We start from the raw sequence: 24,024 nt of genomic DNA on the forward strand, positions 1-24,024 counted from the left end.
ATAATGGAGACCTTGAGAGATGTCAGGCATTGTTTCTCCAGAAATATGTCCATACAGTCACAGGTTTCACAGGGCTGTTTCTTGTCGTATCCTTCAATAAAGGTATCCTCATACCATTATGTATGAGGCCATAATGATAAACCCAATGCAATAAAACCTATTATTTAAGGCATTAAGTAATTGTGGTCCACATACTTAATCTGATCTAGTTTAATACAGGGTTGGGATCAAATCAATTTGGAAATTTTGGGATAAATGAAATTTACTTATTTTGTAAGTGTACATAAGTAAATACACTAATATAAATATATGAATCAACATAATTATAAATATATTTTTATATAATTAATACTATATAAATATAGTACTTTCATAAATTTCTGTTAAGTCATCCAATTTGTAGTACTTTGTTATATTAATTTATATAGTATAATTTATATATAAATATATATTATTAACATAAATACATTATATATAACTGTGTATTATAATAAGCTAGAAAACTCTAGCTTATTACAGATAATTTCTTTCGACTGAGATTTTTTCCCAACAGAACCCTGGGGAGCAAGGTGATCTTTTCTTCTTTGTAATTGAAGTACATTGATTGATTGATTTCTGTCTTATAAACGGTTTAAGTGTATTTTGACTTAATTAGCACTACTATTCCTAAAAGGCTATGACAACTGAACCCTCTGTCACTTTACTGACAGGAGGCAAAAGACCTCATAATAATAACTAATGACAAGTTTGGGACTGTACCCCAGCACCTATTCTAGGAACCTCACTTTTTTGGTGATTTCTGTTCATCTTTGAAATTGGCCCACATTTCCTTCAAGCCAAAATCACGTCTGAGTTTAGAAGGCCTAAGAATCATAGATTCAGTTTTAAGCTGAGCGTTTCTTTATCTTTCTTCACCCAGGATTCCTGCAGCACAAAGGTGGAGTGTCCACACTTATTGGTAATAACTGTGCAAGTGCTGAAGCAGAGAAAGGGACACTAAGGTGTATTGAAGGCCTCACAGAACTCCCGTGAGGTAGGAATTATGATCCCGCTATACATCAGTAAAATGAGGCACGCAATTCACAGGCAGGGGAAGCAGGTGTCAGACCTTGGTTTGTCTGCTAACAAATCTGTTTCCCACTGCACTGCAGGGTCTACCTACTTCTGGAGTGGCTCAGACACTGGGAAGAAAATCCTTGAGAAGGGCTGACTCTCCTCACACCTCTTCTATGTGACTATCTAAAATAACTACTCTGCTATTATGGGTAGAATTGACAAAAAAAAGATGTTGAAGTCCTAACCCCCAGCAGCTCAAATCATGGACTTTTTGGCAACAGAGTCATTATGGATGTAATTCGTTGAGACTAAATCATCCTGAAGCAGGTGGGCCCCAAGCCAATATAACTGGTGTCTTTATAAAGATAGAGCCCTGTGAAGAGGAAGGCAGAGACCCTCGGGTAATGTATCTACAAGCTCAAGAATGCCAAAGATTGGCCGGCAAATCAGCAGAAGCTAGGAGGGAGGCATGGAGCAGATTCTCCCTTGCAGCCCCTGGAAGGAACCAACCCCATCAACATCTTGAATTTGAACGTCTGGCCTTCAGAGCTATAAGATGACACATTTCTGTTGTTTAAGCCATCTAGTTTGCAGTACTTTGTTACAGCAGCCCTAGGAAAGTAATACATTTATTGACACAATTCCTTTCAAGCAGCTCACAAGCTTTCAATGAAATGGTAATTAAGATTCTATAGTATATCAAACTATTTTAAAATATTAATAAATATATGAATGCTATTTTTCAAAAAGGGGTTGTTTTCTATTGAAGCAGTTGATTTGGAGAAGTCTTTCTGAAAGGGAAGACTTGATCCAAAGCCTGTAATTTAACCCAGAGAGAAGCAGTGAGTGTGGGTATAGTGTGAATGGTGGAGGCATCAAGGTTGGACTCATGTAGGTTCAAATCCCACTGGCGTCACTTGCCAGATGTGTCAGCCTAAACAAGCAGCATTAACTCCCCGAGCTCTGAATGCACCTAATTGTCTCCCTGATTGGGTCTGGGAGGATCAGAAACACTGTGCACAAAGTACCTGGCACAACCTCTGACCCTGTCTGCGGCAGCCATATGATGGCTCTCACACCTCTAGCCTGACCAGGCTCAGCTGCGGCACTGCCACAGGCTCAGCTGTGGTGGCCACGAGGACTCCTGGACCCTTAGCCCTTCCAAGGGCATGGCTCACAGCATTACACTACAAGACCTAGTTCTATGATAGTCTGGGTCTCATCAGTTCATTTTCTAGGAAATCACTGTATAATAACGATCAGTTTAGGTTACATATGAGACAATTTATTATTTATTCTATATTCAATTACCTGAATCACTCATTCTCTTAATCTGAGAAATTTTACAGTAGAAGAAATGTATTCCATTAATCCAGCAGTCAGCAGTCTCTTGACTGCAGAGAACACAGAAGTCTAAGAAACAAATATCCTTTGAGAACTGAAAAAATGCCTGTTGCACAGGCGATGTATCCATGCATTCTCTTTCCAGGAACATGGAGCCACATGCAGGCTGGGAACTCTTGGACTTACATGAAACTTAACATTGCTATTTTAATATTCTCTGTTGTATGATTTCTCAAGAAATAATATTTTCCCCTCAGTTCTAAAATTATTCGATTGGGGGGATATGGTATAAGAGTAACATAAACAGTCGTAGTTGTCAAATGAGGTCCCTGCACCAGCAGCAGCACTTACAGATTTTGTTAGAAATGTGAAATCTCAGGCCCCATGTCAGACCTGACCCAGAAACCCTGGGGGAGGAGCACAGCAGTCTGTGTTTTGAAAAGGCCTCCACGTGTTCTGATGCACACCAAAGACTGTGAACTTGCCGGGCACAGCAGTTCACGCCTGTAATCCCAGCACTTTGGGAGGCCGAGGCAGGTGGATCACCTGAGGTCAGGAGTTCAAGACTAGCCTGGCCAACATGGTGAAATCTCATCTCTACTAAAAATACAAAAGTAGGCGGGTGTGGTGGCATATGCCTGTAATCCCAGCTACTTGGGAAGCTGAGGCAGGAGAATCACTTGAACCTGGGAGGCGTAGGTTGCAGTGAACTGAGATCATGCCATTGTACTCCAGCCTGCGCAAGAAGAGAACAAGAGTGAAACTCCTTCTCAAAAAAAAAAAAAAAAAAAAGAAAGAAAAATTTAAAAAAGATAGTGAACCACTGCTACAGAGAAAATGTTAAGAAAAAGCAATGATAAAAAATAATAATTATAAAAGCACAGTAGCTTAAGACTATGTAATGCAAAGGTACATAGCTGTAGCTACTTCTAAAACCCTAAACTTTTGGTTTGCTACAAGTAATAATGAATTCTAATCAGTAATGATGAATGTTCTTTGTAACTATGATTTGAACTCATTGAGAAAAAGTCAAATTAAGTTCTGTATGTTTTGGATGAGAAAGGTGAAAAATATGCAATTTATTTTTCAGGGATTTATTAAAACTATTCAAACAATATTAAAGGTCTAGCCACTCAGATAATTACTTTGGGCTCTTTGGAATATTCCATTATCTGAAACAACACATTCATTGTTGCTGCAAGTAAAGCAGGAATTATTATAGTTGCTCATGCTCATTTCTCTGTGATTTCTGTACCATTAAAATAACCGTACCTTTAATTGTGGAAGAGTTGCTACCACGAACTCTCTATAGTGGTCAAAGAAAGCACATGGGTTCCCCATGAGAAAGAGCTCCTTCAGATGGATATTGTGCTTCAAGGTTTTAATGCTGCTCAGCTCTCCAATGAAATTTACAGTCAAGTCAAGTTTTGCCAGCTCTTCGCATCCTGTTGAGAAAAATAAAATGAAAACAAAGCAAATAAAGAAAAATCACAGTGGTAATAAAGCATGTGTAATAGCACATAACAGAAGTAACAGTTGTAGTATTTTCAGTCTGCTGATTTATTGCATTGCTTACCATGAAGTGATTCTTCAGAAATATCAACTCAAAGGCTTCATCTTAACTCATTTTTCTATTTCTGTCTCCCCTTATTTTCACCCTCTGAGTCCTTCCAGCCAGGGGAAATCACTTTCCCTGCTCACAACAAGACTGGTTAATTTTTTTTGATTTGGTCACTATCTGGCATGAAAAAAGCAAAAGTATAAGCTGCTACTACAGTGGGTGCTACCTCAGAACAAAACTCCTACTAGAGAGGGCACCTGGAACCTGTCCTCTTGAGTTTTAGCAGGTCAGTAGGACATATTTCATCTTGGAGGATGATAGTGGAAAGTTTCTCCAAAAAGAAAGGCATTTCATAAAACCAGTGCATCAGAACCAATATTTGCAAAGTCACCTAGCAGAGAGAGAATGGCTCTAAGGCCACCAAGAACTGAACTGAAGGTATTAACAAAAGTGAAGAATAAGATGTTTTGATGTTCGAAGGAATAATAGAAAAAGGGTGAGTCACTGAAGTAGGGTTTTATAGTAAATCTGACCCATCCACCTTCATTACAGAGAGAGCCAGATGCTATAGAAACTTGAATCGAATCTAAATTTGAATTTGAATTAATCCCCTCATTCACATTCCATGCAAATTTGGTGGCTAGGAGTCCAGACTTGGGAATTAGACAGATACAAGTTCAAGTGCTTCCTCTACCTTATCCTTGCTAATGTGACCTTGGGTAAGTTACAAGCTTCAGCCTGCTCATCTATAGAATTATAATAGTATTGGTACCAGAGTCAGAAGTTGTGAAAATAACATAAGATGACTCATGTAAAGCGCTTAGCATAATGCTTGCCACTGAGAGTGTCAGTAAACATGAGCTATGATTAGAATAGCTCAATGAGCACTCTAATTATCATATGACTTCTTGGACAATGTACCTATAGGGAAAGAAGCAAGCACAGCTGTCTCATGAGCAGAAACCTTACAGTTTCTTTCCGTGAACTAAGAAGAGTTGACCTAGTTTAGGCAGCAGCCTTTGTGGGCTTGGTTCAATATAAGATTATCTCTCACTATGACTGCCTCATGCTTGTGGGATTAACATGGCAGATTTTGCAACCTCCAATGTCTAGAAAGCCTTCCCCAGCTAATACCCCAGGTCCACCTTGTTCTGCATTTATTTCTTCAAAGTTCTACACACCTTTCCATTATGATTCCTTATTATCTATTTTTTTGTAATTTTTCTGTGGCTATATAATTTAGAGTGAATTTCAGTTCCTGATAGATTAATGTCATCAATATGAATTTGATTTGGATTGGTTTACAGCTATGCAACTGTGTCACCTTTGGTGAGGTTTCCTCATTTCTGAAGGCTATATAATGGAATCAATTTCATTAAATGATGGTGTTCCCTTCCTGTTCCCTTATTCTATCACCTGACTCAATCTGGTCCAGAATTTCATGTTTTCTTCTTATTAAGTCAGACCCCAAGCCAATCTCCTCCAAATAAGCAACCTCTATCTTAGAACTTTCAGATGTATGACCTCATTCTATATCCATCTATCCATTCATTCATCCACCCACGCAGGAGTTGCAGGGTGCCTGCTACATAGATGTTGCCAAGCAAGGTCTTTAGAATAAACTGATAAAAAAAAAAAAAAACATAGTCCCTGAGTTCACACTTATGTCTAACATAGAGAAAATATAAAAAGAGAAAAAAAATACAAGGAAAAGAAAATTAAATGTGCAAACACAGAATCCAGAAGTAGGCAATGCCCATTAGACATTGAAAGCTACCCTAAACCTATATTCATTGGTTCTTTCTCAATTCCCATTCATCGCTCAACTCATTGTTCCTGGCATTCTATAAGATCTGCTTCTCTAAAGGTGACCAAGGACCATGATATTAGCAGTCTAATCGACCGTCTTCAACCCACTTTTCACTAGAACAATCTGCTGCATATGGCACAATTATTCATGAATTATCTCTTAAAATTCTCAGCCGTCTTGGTAACAGTGATACTACTCTCTTCTTGTTCTCCTTATAATGTAGTCTGTTCTTCTTCATCTCTTTTATAAACTTCTCTATCCCTTCAATGGTGATATATCCCAGAGTTCCACCCTTGACCCAGTATTTTCTATCATCATCTTCTTGATGACAACAGTCATGGTTATTGGCTTAACTAACCCCAGATTCTGATGATTTCCAAATGATAACCCACTATCTGAATATCATACTCCTATTTCCAAATGTCTGCAAGACATATTACATTCAACATGTTCAAAATGGAATTCTCCCTATTTCCTCTTATTCTCTATTCCTCAACACAGCTTCTCTGCCTTGTTTATGTCTGAACTCTTTCAATACTATCACTATTTTGGTTTTAGACATGAATTTGACACATCTAAGGGTCAAGTCATAAATTTAAAAGTTAAATTACTCTCTTAACTCCTTCATGTCATTAGCCAAGTCCCAGAGACCTTAACTCCTAAATTTTATCATATACTTTCTGTCTACTATAATCTTATTATCCATACCCCAGGTTCTTATCACCTTTTGCAATGAAATATGGTAATAATCTCCTTCATATACTTATTTCAAGAATATAAACAGTTTGAAAGAAGGAAAGAACAGATAAAAGTAGGAAAAGAAAAGAGGAGTCTAGAACTTCTTGATGTACCACTAAGCAAGAAAGTACTCAAAGGAAGATAAGAACATTTTAAAATGTCAGAAGAGTCTACTTGGAAGGGCTTCTGTAGCCAAACCTGGGACATTGTGATCATTAAACTAAATAATGGTAGTAACATAATTCGTTGAACAAAACAAGAATCCATGAGTCTATGCCAATATAAGAAATACGAATAAATTAGGGGAGAAGGCAAAGTTTTTTCTTAAAGAAGAATGTCATCTAATAAATATGAAAAGAATGATGGAATGAAAACAAGTCATTAGAATGTTAAAACCAGTGCATGAAAGTATGATGAGGAATAGGATATCTACATAATGTTCAAGTATCTTCCCACAAATTACTCATTGGTTAAAAGTGAAATATAGTAATGTTACAGTAGAGAAACTTGGTAGACACTGTCTTTTCTTTGGTTCTTTTTATGGCAATCAGATACTCTCTAACACACATATTGTTTCATTTTAATTTTGTGTACATCCTTTGTCATATCTGATGTTTTTCTTTTTTGTTTGAGTGTTTATGACCTGTCTTCCCCATTAGAATTTAAGCTCCATGGAGAGGGGAAGATTGACTTGTTAATTACTTTATTTCCCATACGTAAAAAATGCCTTGGCATAAGATAGAAGGTCAAGAAATACTTGTAGAAGAAATGAAGAGGTGGGAGGAGGAAGAGAGGGGAGGAGAAAAGAAAGAATGAGAAAGACAAAGAAGGAAAATGGGTAAGTGCAGCAGATAAGTCAACAGATAGATTAGTTAGTTGGCTCAGGTGAAAACTAAAGGAAAGACAACTTTAAAGATAATTGAGCAACTGAGGGGAAAAATGGAATTGACAAGACTGAGTGTAGGTGACTATTATAGTTGGACATTAAATTCTAGTAAATATAATTACATGATATAAAATAAATAAGCACATGTAGGAAGAGACTCAATGTAGAAAAATGGTTAAGCAAACTCTAATACATCTATTCAATGTTTAATGTTATAAATACATCTAAAATGATGGTTATGAAAACTATCACAGCATGGAAGAGGAGAGCTCATGATATAATGAAAATGGAAAAAGCAAGATATAACATCGCCCATGCGCCAAAATTACAACAATGTAAAAGGCAGAAAAACAAATACAGCAAAATGATAATAGCAATGGTGGAATTAAGATTAAACATCATTCTGTTTTTCAAAATTTTGCAACATGGTTATAGTTGGGAATTTTTTAAAGTATACAAATAGATAAAATACATAAAACTGACAGAAAACTAAGATATAAGTTAGCATAGTTTTCTCAAATGTGATAAGTATGCTCCAGGTACATAACAAGCTTATTAACTACATGGCTAATATTTATTTGCTGTTGACTATATTAAGCTCTTCCATATACAGTATCTTATTCAATACTAACATCATGCCTATGAGAGAAATATCACAATTACTATCTTTATTTGAAGGTCAGATAGCTCAGTGTGGGCACTTGGCTCCGAGATGCCCATCATTATGTGCACGCATGCCATTTCTCATGGAGAGATGGCATCGAATCCTTCGCCTTCTCTCTACACTGGGGCTGGCCCCAGGGACTTGCCTGACCAACAGACTGGGGCACCACTGAAGCTCTGGGGCTGCCTAGATGTCTGAAATGCTCACACTGGAAGGACTGCCCTACAAACAATTGCTCTGGGACATGTCAGAAGCCACATCAAGTGTCTGGCTACCTTTACTCCACCACACTCAGAGACCCTGAGCCACCTGGAGAATCGTAAAGCAGTGAGAGAGAAGGAAACCTGCTTCTGTGGAAAGAAACAGCCCAGAAGCGGCGCCAGATGGTAACTGAAGCAACCATCTTGGAGGTGGATCCTCCAGCAACGGCTGCTTCTGGGATCTATCTGGCAATAGATACTTGCAACTGCAATGCAAATGAGCTAAGGAGTTACCAAAATTTACACAGCTCCTAAATGGATGAGTTGGGATTTGGACCCAGGTTGGCCCACCTGAAAAGATTCTCTGAACTGATATGTTAGAGCAGCGGTCTCCACCCTTTTTGGCACCAGGGACTGGTTACATGGAAGACCATTTTTCCACGGATGGTGGGGTGGGATGGTTTCGGGATGAAACTGTCTCACCTCAGATCATCAGGCATTAGTTAAGTTCTCATAGGAGCACGCAACCTCCATCCCTCGCAAGATCAGTTCACAATGGGGCTCCGCTCCTATGAGGATCTAAAACAGCGGCTGTTCGGACAGGAGGTGGAGCTCAGACACTATGGCCCTCTTGGCCCACTGCTCACCTCCTGCTGTGCGGTGGCTTCCTAACAGGCCAGAGGTATCAGTCCTCTGCCAGGGTTTGGGGACCCCTGTGCTACAGAGTTTCTTTGCCAGTGTTAGCTATTTATTACTAAAATATCATCATCATCTTCATCTTAAAATTCTCAAGCTAGAATTCTGTGGAACACATATTTGAGTCTGTAAGTAAAAGCAGTTGTCACCAGCCAGCAGAGGCGTGGCCCAGGACTGACCTGACTGGAATTCATGACACAGGTGGAGATGGGCAGACCAGCTTGGAAGAAGGCAGGAGGAGGCAGGTGGGATAAGAAAGGCCGAGATTAGATGTGGGAGAGTTGGGCAGCGAGTGTAACATCTCCTCCCAACACAGAGTTAATTCAAAAGACCAGTCCCTGTAAATGGGTCCAGATCCCATATTTCATTATGATATCCTGTTAATGTTATATGAAAGTACATGGAGGGTGGGTAGGAGAAAATTGAGAACCTTGTGGATGGTGTGAGAGAACAAAATCTGCATCTTCCACATTGGGAAGTCAATAGATGACATCTAAAATAGGAATATCAAGAAACAGCAGATAAGCATGATGTAAGTGCAATACTTGGGAGATAAGCATAATACTGAGTGCATTATTTAGACACTTGTAATAGAACAAGCAAGGGGAATTGTGAGTAGCTACCTCTGGGCAGTAGGACTTAGAGGTCTGAGGGGATTGACAAGGGACATAAGTATAGCACTGTGACCTTGTGAACTATTACTATGCTAAAAATATTGATTGTGCAAAAGATAAGTATCAAAAATGTACAAGAACAAATACATGCTTTTATATATTCTAGATTTTACTATATAGGTGAAATTCATTAACTTCACATCTTCAAAAATAACTATATAAATGAAAGGGAGAAACAAAATCATTATTTCTATTAAATTAATAAAAACGTGGATAATATTAAAAACATATATCGGCAAGCCTGTGACATAAGAGTTATACCTTTCAGCATGCAGTCTGTCAATATATAAAATAGGCTTTTAAATTCTTTTCTCCTCCATTGCTAGAATTTCATCTGCGGGAAGAAAAGTCCGAGCCAAATATCTCAACTGGAAACAGAGGTAACTCGTACAATTCTGCTCAGAACAGTTATATTCATAATAACGAACATAATTAAAAACACCTCCAGCACCAAACAATAAGGTTGCATTTAAAACACATCAATAAACTTGATAATGAAGTTGTTAAATTATAAAAATGTAGACTCAGCCACTACATGAAGGATGTGTACAAAACTATATCTATAAATAAAACTAAGTCTATATCTCTATGTTTGTATGTTTAGTTTACATTGGCAAAATGACAGATGAATTTTATAAATGTGGAAGATATATTTGGGGTAAACTGACTTAAGATAGGTTAGGTGGCATTTCTTAAGTTTAATTTAGGAGGCTCCAGAAGATATTTTAATTACATTTTTCTTTCATATAAGAAAAAAGTGACATTTGAAAGATTCCAATGAGGTAAAAATGTCATATATCTTTGGATGTTGCTATAATTTTGTAGATAAAGAACCCTCCAAATGTTCATTATATTTTTCAAAGTATCAAATCGTAATGTCTACTTGGCCTACAATTAAGAAATTAAACTACGTTTGTCATCCTAAACATGAACAATTCTTGCCAAACTGACCAAGCTTGAGAAAATCTCGTCTCTGGAGTTCGACAGTGCTTCCTGCAGTGGAGTCCCAGCCTCTATCTCCTGTTCTGCGGAGATCCAGCTCAGTGACCCTCTGGCGTCTAAAAATCACGGAAATCAACAATACTGACTGCCCAAGGTGGGTGGGGGAGCTCATGCTATGGAAAATTCTACCTCTCCTTCTAGGTTAGGGTAAGGGATGGAAAACAAAAGCATTTTATTCTACCCTGGTGAATCCTCAACAGGAGGGGGAAAAAAAAAAAAAAAAAAGATACCAGCTATGTTTTTGCCATCCAAGGAAAAAAAGTAAAAAAGCAAAACAACTTATTTCTTAAATTATTTTGAGATTTACTTAAGCAGGTGGGCTGAAGGTGTATCCGCATCTTCCTCCTCTGTCACCTCAAGCCCTTAAAATTAAACAAAAGTACATATTTGCCAGCAGATAGGATGCATTCTCCATTCCCCCATCCCCCTCCACCACCCTCACCAAACAATCCTTCCCTACACCCAGTTCATCTGTGTTAAAGCTGGAAAGCAGAGCACAAAGAGACCTGTCCAGGTAAAAGGCAGGAGTGGGGCTGGCCTGCAGTTTGCCAAGCTCAAAAAGACAATAGTGACGATGCTGCCCTCTAGTGGTCCATAAATAAAACAAATCACACAAACAGAACTTCTCATACGGTGTAAGAATACTTACTTCACAAAACTAACAAGCCCTGGACAACTAAGCCAAGAGTCCCAGTTTTAATTATTTCTTTGTCATTTTAGATAGAAAATTCATTACCACAAAACATGGACATAGAGTAAATTTTGTTATTCCATTTGTTCACAGGAGAATAGGGCTGTAAAGTGTTAGCTGGGAGACAGCAATGACTCCTCTTCTAATGCAGAAAAATGCCAATGATTAAAAGGATCATCTTGATCCCAGAACTGAGGCCAGGTTTGAGGGCTTTGGTAATGGTAATTTTTTGAGAAGGAAAAATGAAAATATATGAGGCAGATTTATGTAATTGTAAATACCTAACCTTGATAATCACTGGAATATCCATTTTTACCCTAGTAGGCAAATAGGCTAAAATCTGCCATGACCTAAGTACAGTCCTCCTAATTTCACCTATTAGCAGATGGCAATGGGGTGAAGAGAACAGGTTGTCTGCCTCTATTCCATGGCTGCACTCTAAAGTGAAGTCTGCCAGTCAGCATGCCCCACCCACTGGCAGAGTGCACAGTGGCTCTGCCAGGCAGGCTGAGGCTGGATAGGCAAGCAGAACCTTACAACTGCAGAATAAGTCACACAAGCCACCTAATACACGAAATCCTTTGTGACTGTAATCAGACACCAAATGTTATCAGACATTTAGAGAAAAATAGCACAAGATAGAAGTCTGCAAAATAAAACAGAAAACCTCAGATGAAGAAGATAATTCAGGGGATGAAAAAAAAAAATGGCAGCGAAAATTTCTAACGAGTATCTCCAAAGAGATTTAGAAGATATCTCATCCATAAAATAAGAATACACACCACAGGAACGAAATAATCAGAACACAGAAGTAAGTTCAGAAGAATAAAAAGCATGGCCAAAATTCACATATACACCATGGAATACTATGCAGCCATGAAAAAGGGTGAGTTCATGTCCTTTGCAGGGACATGGATGATGCTGGAAACCATCATTCTCAGCAAACTAACACAAGAACAGAAAACCAAACACTGCACGTTCTCACTTATAACTGGGAGTTGAAAATAAGAACACATGGACACAGGAGGGGAACATCACACACTGGGGCCTGTTGGGGGTTGGGGGGCTAGGTGAGGGAGAACATTAGGAGAAATACCTAATGTAGATGATAGGTTGATGGGTGGAGCAAACCACCATGACATGTGTATATCTATGTAACAAACCTGCACGTTCTGCACATGTATCCCAGAACTTAAACTAAAATAATAAAAAAAGTATGGCCAAATTAAAGAGTTAATTGTAGATGGACTGAACTATAAAATGAACAGGGATGAAAAGGAAATGATTATTTGGAATTTGAATCTGGTGAAATATTTCAAAATGTACAATATCAACAAAAATGGATTTAAATAAAAGATGCAAGTTAAAAGGCACAAAAGATCAGTATAATACTACTAAAAATCCAATTGAAAGAAGTTCTTGGGGAGATTTAAAAAACACAAAAAAAGTTATTGGAAAACATAATAGATAGATGGATGGATAGATGGAAGAAGGAAGGGAGGAAGGAAAGAAGAAATGGTAAAAACGTAATTGTCAAAAAGTAATTTTCTATCTGGGAAAACTCCCCTTCAAAAATAGAAAATAAATTAAGATATTTTTAGATAGAAAAAATGAGAGTTTTTCACTAACAGATTTATGCTACATGAAATAGTAAAGAGTGTATTTCAGGCTGAAATGAAAAGACACTAGGGAGAAACTCAAATTCATTTAATAAAATAAGAATAATTACTAAAGGTAACTATATAAGTAAATATAAAAGACAACATAAATTTATTTTTGTTTGTACCTATTTTCTTCTGCTAAATTATTTAAAAGATGACTGCAAAAAGAAATAATTATAAATCTATGTTAATAGGCATATGATATGTGAAGACGTGATATGTGACCATAACAGCATAAATGAAGAGAGGGAAACTAAACTATACAGGAGCAAAGTCTGTATACTATTGAAATGAAGTTGGTATTAATTTGAACTAGAATTTTAATTCCCATGGAAACCACTAAAAAAACTCAAAAATACACATAAAAGAAAGAACAAGGGAATTAAAATGGTACACACAAAAATAACAAAAATGAAAACAGTAATCCAAAAACAGAACAAGTTTGACATAAGATATATAGAAAAACATTGCAAATAACAGACAGAAATTCTGCCTTATTGCTAATTACATTAAGTGTAAATGGGTTAATCTCCCCAATTAAAAGCCAGAGATTGACAGGATAGATTAAAAATCAAAATATGATTCATCTATACGTTATTTAAAGAGAAACATTTTAGATTCAAAGATAGAAATAGTTGGAAAGGTAAAAGATAGGAAAAGTTATACCATACAAATGGTAACCAAAAAGAAAAAAGGGAGAGCTGGAGTGACTATATCAATACCTGACAAAATAAACTTTAAGGCAAACATTGTTACTATAGACAAAAAATGACATTTTATAATAATAATAACATCAATTCATCAAAAAGATAAAATAATTATAAACACATATGCACCTAAGAGCAGAGTCCCAAAATACATAAAGCAAAAACTAACATTATTGAAGAGAGCTAGAGACAATTCAACAATAATAGTTGGAGACATCAATAACCTGCTTTTAATAATAGATGAAACAATTAGACAGAATATCAGCAAGGAAATAGAAGAGTAGGAAAGAAAGAAACACAGGCTAGACCTAACACGCATATTTAGAGCATTAAACCCAAGAATAGCAGAATGTACATTCTTCTCAAATGTACACAGAACAGCCTCTAGGATAGATCAAATGTTGGGCCATAAAACAAGTCTCAATAAGCTAAAAGTAATTAAAATCAAAGAAAGTATTTATTTGATCTCAATGGAATGAAACTAGAAATCAGTAAAATAAGAAAATGTTGGAAAGTCACAAAGATGTGGAAATTAACACTGCTATATAAGTAATGGGTTAAAGAAAAAAATTGGAAAAAAAATCAGAAAATACTTTGAGATTAATTAAAACAAAAGCACAACATATCAAAACAGATGCAAAAAAATAATGCTCAGAGGAAAATTCATATAATTTTATTTATACCTCCATAAAAAAGAATGACTCAAATCAATAACCTAATTGTCTGTCTTAAGAAACTAGAAAAAAGAGAAAACACAAAGAGAAAGAAATAATAAGGATTACAATGGAAACAAACAAAATAGAGAATATAAAACAATAGACAAAATCAACAAAATCAAAAGTTGGTTCTTTGAAAAGATTGACCAGACTGACAAACTGTTAGCTACACATTAACCAGAAAAAAAAGAGAACACTCAAATTTAGTAAATCAGGAATGACAGATGAGCCTTTACTGTTGACATTTAAAAAAATGAAAAAGATGACAAGGGAGTAGTAAAAACAACTGTATGGTGAAAAATGAGATAACCTAAGTGAAATAGACAAATTCTAGAAAGACATAACCTTCCAAAACTGAGTCAAGAAGAAACAGAAAATCTGAATAGACCTCCAACAAACAAAGAGATTAAATTAATAATCAATAAATTTTCCCAAAGAAAGGTCCAGGACCAGATGGCTTTCCTGGTGTATTCTAACAAATATTTAAAGAGGAATTAACACAAATTTTTTTACAAGCTCTTTGAAAAAAATTGATTAAGAAGCAATTCTCAACTCATTCTATAAAGGCCCATACTCTCCAGACAGTAAAACCAAAGACACTTATAGGGAAAGCAAACAAACAAACAAAAAAACTACAGACAAAACTAGGAACAATTGTGCCCCAGAGGTCACCATCACAAAAGTTGAAAAGAAAACCCACGAATTGGAAGAATATATCTGCAAATCAAATATCTGATCAAAGTCTAGCATCTAGAATATATAAAGTACACTTATAACTTAGCAGTGAAAAGACAAATAGTATAACTAATTTAAAAATGGGCCAAAGCTTTGAATAAACATTTTTCCAAAAAAGATATTCAAATGGCCAGTAAGCACATAAAAAATGCTCAACATCATTAGTCATTAGGTAAACGCAAATCAGAAGCACAATAACACACCACTTCACACCTATTAGGATAGGATGGCTACTATAAAAATAAACAAAAATATCTTCCTATCTTAAAAAATATTGTTTATAGAAAGTATTAGTGAAGCTGTGTAGAGGTCAGTACTCACATGGACTATCAGTATAAGTACAAATCGATACAATAAATATTTTGGAGAACAATTTGGCAGTATCTTTCAAAATATGCTGATTTAAATGCAGGAATTCCATTTCTAAGTGTCTGTCCTAGAAAAAACTGTGCACATGTACACAAAGTAAAATGTAGAAGGAGGCTCACTGTAGCCATGCTTTTTATAGCAAAACACTGGAACGCACCCAAATGTCCATTTGCAGACAGATGGTTAGATAAATCAGTCTACAATGATTCCAGTACGTAGCCCCACACCCCCTTTCCTGGATATCAAAAAAGCAAGGTAATTGTAGGGAAAAAACTAATTTTCAAAACAATACTCATAGTATGATACCATTAATAGAAAGCAAAATGAAATAAAATCACCCTGTATACACCCAGGTGTTAATTCTGGCTACCTGTATACACCCAAGTGTTAATTCTGGCTACTTAGGAAGGGGTAAAGTGGACTTCCATTTTTGAATTTACATATCACCTTATTGCTTGAATTTTTATAAGAAGAATAACTATAAGATGTATGTAAAATGTTATTTTTAAAAGCATATCTATTTTTTACAAGACTGTTTAAATCTAACTTTTTTCTTTTTTGGGTGGGGGGCGGGGACAGAGTTTCACTCTTGTTGTTCAGGCTGGAGTGCAATGGCGCGATCTTAGCTCACTGCAACCTCCGCCTTCAGGGTTCAAGCAATTCTGTCTCAGCCTCCTGAGTAGCTGGAATTACAGGTGCATGCCACCACACCTGGCTAAAATTTGTATTTTTAGTAGAGATGGGGTTTCATCATATTGGTCAGACTGGTCTCGAACTCCTGACTTCAGGTGATCTGCCTGCCTCGGCCTCCCAAAGCGCTAGGATTACAGGAATGAGCCACCGCACCTGACCTTCTAACTTTAAATCTCAATTTTAATTCATAATAGCATAATAGAAGAAACATTCTTACCTTCTAAGTTTTCTATTTTTTCAATGTTGTTTAAAGCTAAATTCAAATATTCAAGTTTCTTGAGTTTGCTAACATTTTCTGAAATACAAGATAATGTAATTAAGATAATCTTCAAAATAAAGACACTTTTATGTAATCTATTACTAAAATAATAAAGAAAATCTAAAGATTATTATTATGGTTATCAAAACCATGTTGCTTTTCCAAATCTATACCTGTACATCAGACATGGTGGCTGCCTAAGGAGGACCCATTGCTCCCTCCATCCTTCCTGATGACACCCAGTTTTGCTCATGTCTCTACCTAGCCCTAACTCCAGGCAATTAGGTTTAGCCAAGTTGGGCCAGTGCATGACAATCCAATCTCTCTCGCTAGTGATGGCTCAGGAACCTAAGTTTAAGCCATGGCAGTCTCTTGACAACTGTGTAATACAGGAGAGGACATGCACACCCAGTGCTCCTAATCAGATAGAAGGGAAGGATCTATATTCCATGCTTGGGGCGTTCTTATCTCTATTTCCTGCTGGATGTTAATAAGGAATTACTATCTCTATTGATACTTATACTCAATCATAAGGGAAGCAGCTGCAGGACAAAGCCTGAGAGCTGGTAGAGCAGAGAGAAGGAATCGACCAACCCTGTCTGATTCTGGAGTCTGCTCTACCTCTAGACTTAAAGTTGGGTAAGATAATTGACTTCCTTACTGTTCTGCCACATTTAGTTGGGGTTCTTTGACTTGAAACCAAAATCAACCTGATACAGAATTATTTTATTTAATAAACATGAAAGCTCATACAGGCAGAACAACAAGCATAAACAAGTCACAGAACTGCTGCAGAATGGGGCCTTTGAAAAACAGTGAATAATACCATAGCAAGAGTGCTTATCACATGTCACACAATGTTCTAAGCATTTAGTACATATTACCTTATTTAATCCTCATCATGAACCTATGAGGTCAAAACTATTGTCTCCTTCTTTCAAATCACAATGCCAAGGTACAGAGAATTAATTCACTTGTCCAAGGTTAAGTGGTAGAGCTAGGAAATCTGACTTCAGAACCTGGAACTAAATCATTGTAGTACACTTTAAAAGAACAGTCCTTTCTAAGATGACAGGAATGTAGAAACCTTTGCTAAGGAATGTGCACTGGGGGCAGCCTCACTCAATTAGTGCATCCTCTGCCCATTTCTCAGGGGTATCATGAAGCTCAAACATGGTGATTTATAATCATCACCCTTATCACCACTAATAGTTAATCTAAAATGTACAAAACATCATATATTTGTTTCCATAGACCTGAACATAACAGTTCACATCTCTGAATCTCAATTTATGCATTGTTTAAATGGAGGATTTGGGGGAAAAAACTACAAACATTTCTCTCAGAATTTAAATTATTCTAAGTAATCCTAATGTTTGAAAAAGCTCTTTAGAAACATCCGAGCATTCAAGAGTCAAAGATAAGGAAGTTTCTTTTTTTTTTTTTTTTTTTTTTTAAGTGACGGAGTCTCACTCTGTTGCCCAGGCTGGAGTGCAGTGGCACAATCTTGGCTCACTGCAAGGTCCGCCTGCCGGGTTCACACCATTCTCCTGCCTCAGCCTCCCGAGTAGCTGGTACTACAGGCACCTGCCACCATACCCGGCTAATTTTCGTATTTTTATTGGAGTCAGAGTTTCACTGTGTTAGCCAGGATGGTCTCAATCTCCTGATCTCGTGATACGCCAACCTCAGCCTCCCAAAGTGTTGGGATTACAGGCGTGAGCCACCGTGCCCAGCAGATTTGGAGGTTTCTATGTGCTAAGAACTATGAGAGTCTCATCCATATCCTGAACAAAATACTTTATTATTGTTAAAATGGCCAGCCCACAATAAAATACCTCTTCAAAATAGGATTTCCCTTCTCCACCTTTGTTATATGCATCCACCCTGTAAACACTAAAGGAGTCATATGATAGAAAAGTAAGATTTGCTCAGGGAGGGTTTCCTAAGTTAATTCCTCAAAACCACAGGGCCCAACTTGGACAGAGAGGGAAAAAAAAGGCTCTGTAAGTCAAAATGGAAGGGCCTCTTGGGTAGTGAAAAGGGACTCCGAGTTCTAGCGAGACCATTCTAGAAACAGTTCTCATCAACTAAGCAGGCCCGTGAACTTGGAGTAGACCCTCTGCCTTCTGGGATTTAAGAAGCTCTGTGGCTCTCAGCTTGGCCCAGGCATGCAGCCCATTGGGAAGCTGTTGAAAGGGTTGATTCCAGGAGCCCACAGATTCTGATTCAGTAGGTCTGGGGGCAGGGCACTTGACAAGACCCCACATGGCCCCTGGGCTCCCTCTTGGGTCACCTCTAAGCAGCACCTTCCTCCGCAGACCATCTGTGTCTTCCCGTGGGCAACAGGGCTTTAGGAAAGGCAATTGCTTCACAAACTTCTACCTCAATGGCACAAGAGCGAGTCTGAATCCTAGAGGGGTGGTTTTACTTGCTAAATAAGTGCCTAAATGCCTATGGGTGGAGTAGCACTGAAAAATCCCATTATTAGGATTTAAAAGAGTGTTTAATTTAAGAGTACTTTGGAAGCAAAAATTTAAGCTTTCTCACAGCTCTGAAAAGGACTGAAATACCATGCTCCTAATTAGTAATTGTGATGGACCCAGCTGTGGAGATTAAAATTTTGGGAACTCTTTTAGATCTGTACAATTAGAACCGTTCTTTCATGCCCCCATGCATAAAAGCTGGTGGTTTTCTGTAATAGCCTTTTTAATTGAACAATGTGCCAGAGTTTCTAATTTCTGGTCAAGTTAAAGATGCCAAAAATAATTAACTGAAAAAATACAGAGAATTTTAGTAAATCTTCCAAAAATGATGCAAATCTAGGCTTTTTGCAAGCCTGAAGCCAATTTTCAATTATCCACGAAACTAGAAGCAACCACATCACCAGGGTTTCTCAACCTCAGCAATACTAGCATTTTGGGCCTCTTTCTTGTGTGTGTGTTGGGGGGCATCCTGAACCCTGTAGGATGGTTTGCAGTATTCCTGGCCTCTGTACACTAGATGCCAATAGCATCCCCTCCCCATCCTCCTATACACATGCGACAACTAAAAATATCTCCAGACATTGCCAAATGCCCCTGTTGTGAACCACTGCACATCACCATGGGAAGTTAAATATAATCCTGCAAGCTGACCTCTGGGTTCTCGTGCCAGGGCACACAGGGGTTGGCACTCACTCTGCCTCATCAGCCCTGACTCCATCCCTTTTCCTCCAACTCCATTGGCTTCTCCTTTCTGCTCCTACCTTCATTTGGCTAGCCTGGAGACACTGGGGTAAATGATCAAATTGATAACAGCAGCAGCACAGCAGCTATCCTGTAATGAGTACTTATCTCATGGTGAGCAAGCACTAAGCATATCATTTCATGTAATCCCTATGCCAATTTATACATTAGGCATTATTAGCCATTTTGTGGATGGCAAAACTAAGACTTGGGCAAGTAACTGACTTGTCAAATTTCACACTGCGTAGAGGGAGACGGCAGAGGCAGTGTTCTGACTCAGGTCTACCTGATGCCAGAGCCTGTGCTTTCTCTTTCTGGGTCCTGGGGATTCTCCTTCTGTGTGCATGTGGCAGGACCTCCATTAGAGTAACTCCACATGCCTCCCTTCCCTCTGCCCTTTAATTCATCATTCTTCTGTGAGAGAAGTCAGGTGTGGTGGGGGAAGGAAGACCAACTTATCTGATAGGTTAATCAAGAGAAGAAACTGAGCATGCCCAGTCCTACCCTCTTTCCTGGTTTCTGGGATCTTCCTACCAGCAGACAGCACGTGGTCTCAACCTACCTCCTGACATAAAGCAAAGGCCCACCTGGGTAGAAGAAACTTGTGGTTATCCAATTCTGCATGTAACTGGGTGGGTAAGTTAATTCTGAGGGCAATATTAGCAAGCCCACTTGGCTGCAAGTCTAAGCCACTTTCTTAGAAGAGCTTTATCAGTTATAATGCTGATATTTTTATCTTCACTGACCCGATTCCTGCATTTACCTCTAATTTCCATTCCAAATTGGAAGCCCCTCAATACCCAATACTGAACCCAATGCGTTGCACATATATGGTCACAATAAATATAGCAAAACTAGCTGTTGAATTCTGCAGTCACCTGACAAGGACTCCCTCAATTCTCATATAAATTTGTCTTGCAGTGTGATGTAAAACGATGACAAATACCTCCTCCCTTTCAAACTTAAAAAAAAAAAATCAGGTCTGATGTGTTCTCTGTCTTTTTAGATGATCAGGTTAACTAATGTATTCCTCACCTTTACCTACTCTCCCAACTTCTTGTTGGAAATTGTTTTCACTACACACAGAAATGTTTAGGCAAATGTCCCCCACACAGCCACTGAGAGATGGCTGTGTCTGTTTTCCCATGGAATTCTTTTTCAGTGATTGTCTTCTTCTAAAAATAACACAGCACTTTCCAAAGTTCTCTCATTCACAATGTTAAAGAAACCATAAGAACTAAGTACTGAAACTTACCAATTTTCCCAATAAGATTATTTTGAAGATAGAGAATTTTTAAATCCCGGCACCATTTATCAATGTGTTCTAGTCTTTCTATTTCTTGCTGATGCAAGGAGAGTTCCTCCAGGGAAAAAATGACACAGTCATTGTGTTCAGCATTCCGTCTAATAAGATCTTCTGTGACTGAAAAAAAATGTGTTACATATTACATTTCTGTCCCCATTGTTCATTGTAAGATTATTGTGTTGTTAACACATTTGTTTTATTTTATTTTATTTTATTTTTGCAGTTAAATGTCAATTCTCCAGGCCCAAGAGAGTTTCAAAGTGAAAGAGAAAATGGTACCTCCTCCTGGAGGTTTTGTGATGCACGATGTGAATCAGAGGGAAGAAGAAGACATGATGATATTATATTTGCCTTTGAATGTGAAGGGTCTACATATATTTTGCTGTATGGATGGAGATGGAGTTGAGAGTTAATGGCTATAAAAATGTTTACATGGAATCTTACGATGGTACCATGTTAAAATGGATGAGATCCACTAACTAATCTGAGACAGAGCAACTTGTTACTGAGAGGCACAACTGGGCTGTCAGAGGGCAGAAATATGAAAGCATCTTCCACCATTCAGAAGATAAAGGTCATGGGTCATTCATTTAACCAATGTTTGTTAATTTAACTGAAGCTTGAAAGAAAGAAAAGGAACGCCTTAGATCTTGCACAGCAGTCTTATAAAGCAGCCACCACCTGTTGTGTTTCCAGGAGAAGTGTTTTTGAAAGCCCCTCACAGGAGGAGGTGTCATAGGAGCTCCCATCCCTCTGACAAGAGTGATGTGTTGCCCTGGGTTCGCCTGCCACAGAAGGTCAGCAGTATGTGATGAAGATGCGCCAGGAGACTGGACATAGCGCTATCTATGGTCCACAGTCACAGCCAAGCACAAGATCATGAATCATCTTCATAAAGATGCATTGAAACCAAAGAGGTAATGACAAGTAGGAACCAAGCATTTCCCACTGCCACTAAAAATGGTATTTGTTGAACCCTCACATCTTCTGTAGGATATGGAAATATTGTATGTCTACCCCAGGAGATAATAAAGACTCACTGTCACTTACAAGGTGCCAGGTACTATTCTAAATGCTTTGCATGTATTAATATATGACTATCTGGAGTTACTATTGCCATTTGTCAGATGAGGAAATAAAGCACAGAGAGTTTAAATAACTTACCTGGGTCTTGGTGATGAGTGCTAGAGCCAGGTTTTAAATTCACAGTTCAGTGCCAGACCACCTGCTCTTAACCACTATGCTCCACTGCCTCACATGTAAGCAAATAACAGCCTCTAGAAATTCCAGGTTTCCTGAAGGTGCAGACGCCTCTAACTGAGACAGAGTTCTTCACAGCAACTTCTGCTACCACATCTCTATGTCACATCCTTAAAAGTGGAGTTTGCCTTTTTATTAAATGTAAAAACATGTAAAAACTTGATCATTCATGTGGAGTTCGCTAAACTCTCTGCTACTTTCAGTGGTAGGAGATACGGGTGCTGGCAATGACAGTTCTTTGGAAGAAGGACCAGAGTAATGTAGAGGTTGGGAGATTTAAATACCATACATGGGGAAAGTCCTTGCTGCTCTAAGCCTTGGCTTAACTAACAGGCAGAAATAGTCACAAATCAGATCCTGGTAAGGGACAGCCCAAAGCACCAAGGACGGAGGCTAACAGTACACCACCAGTCTGGCTCGCTGGGACCCTTGCTGCCAGCACCATTCAGCTGTCCCTGGAATTTCACTGATGGTTTGCGAACCAGCTTAAATAGAGTGCTATAATCAAGGAAAAGAGAAAAACCAAACCTGTAAGAGAAAAGCATTAAAACTACTCTCTATATTCCTAACCAAAGTTGGTTCTAACAGCTTAAATCAACTGATAATGAATAAATGGGTACAGCCAGAGGATAGAGCAATGCTCCCATGTAAAGTAAAATGTATGATCTGTATCTGTTATTTGCCTATAAGAATTATCTTAGCAAGGATACAACATGGGTCAAGGGGTTGAGATAGCACAACCCTTGTTATCTGTACATTTAACAAAATGTGGAAATTATTGACCACTAGTAATAAGACCCTCAATGACTAACGGTATATCTGTAACTTAGACTACTCAAATCCATAGAGCAAGGGGGTGGATTGTTGGAGGCCTTGCTTCTATTAGAACTGGAGTCCATGGGGCCAGGAGGACGTGCCCATCCAGGGCCCAAGTCTTCCTCTCTGGACCATGATCCATGGAGGGAATGATGGGATTCTCTGTCCAAGGGGCTCCAAGCCTTACTCCAAACCTTGCAATGGCAGTTTCTCCAGGTTCATTCCTGAAGACAGACCATGACATCAGGTACATATCCCAATGCCTAGGGGTGTCCAAGGATCAGCTGTTTGTCAGGGAGGTGGATGGCATGGATGTCTAGGCTGAAGTGTCCATGCTCATACATGGGCGTGAGGGGACAGGATAGAGTCAGAGATGGGAAGAAAAGGGAAGAGAGGGCCAGACGGCAAGATTTCCCCAAGCCACCATGCTCTGTCATAGAACTCCAGCATAGGAAATGCAGCCCTTGGGTTGTTATGAAAGTATACTAGTTAAGGGAGGGAGACGTATTTTATTTAGCAGTTTGGTTTATAACTTGATACATAGGCCTTTACTTATACTCTTGCCTCAGATTCTGGTTGAAGTCTTAGTTTTGTATCCATATTGAAGATATAACCTAATTTGAATTCCAAAGGAGCTGTCATCCACGCTTAAGTCGAATGTGTTCAGGGGACTTCTGATAGCATCCTAAGCATCACTTGGTCTCTGGCCTCATATTGCCATGTTGGACTTTCTGACTTGCAGGGCTGCTCAAGGTGTCACAGGCACCTCTAGTCTACACTCTGAAGGTATCACAGGTGCCCTTAGTCTATACTCTACACTTTTCCAAATTGCCCACTCTTAAAGATTTGCAGGGTTGACAAAGTTTCTACCAATACCAAATATCCTTTTAGTATTCTTTTGCTATACCTCTGAACATTTAAGAAACTCTTTTTTTCTTCTGTTGAGACAGGGT

The 24,024-nt window shown here is 38.3% G+C and overlaps 1 protein-coding gene across 8 annotated transcripts in view; it reads right to left on the reverse strand.

The window, feature by feature from the left end:
• LRRC6 (leucine rich repeat containing 6) overlaps positions 1-24,024 on the reverse strand; it is a 94,855-nt gene that overhangs the window by 59,974 nt on the left and 10,857 nt on the right. For 6 of the 8 annotated variants that reach the window (XM_025393939.1, XM_025393938.1, XM_025393937.1 and 3 more), the window contains exons 2-4: positions 20,945-21,112; positions 16,421-16,498; positions 3,673-3,845 (exon numbers count right to left, since the gene is read on the reverse strand). In XM_025393939.1, the coding sequence (XP_025249724.1) occupies positions 3,673-3,845; positions 16,421-16,498; positions 20,945-21,112 (419 nt within the window). Of the gene's footprint in view, positions 1-3,672; positions 3,846-9,134; positions 9,449-16,420; positions 16,499-20,944; positions 21,113-24,024 lie in introns of all 8 variants that reach the window. The other 2 variants (XM_025393944.1, XM_025393940.1) reach the window with 2 other exon arrangements.

The sequence above is a fragment of the Theropithecus gelada genome, chromosome 8 (genome assembly GCF_003255815.1).
Source record: "Theropithecus gelada isolate Dixy chromosome 8, Tgel_1.0, whole genome shotgun sequence".
Lineage (NCBI taxonomy): Eukaryota > Metazoa > Chordata > Mammalia > Primates > Cercopithecidae > Theropithecus > Theropithecus gelada.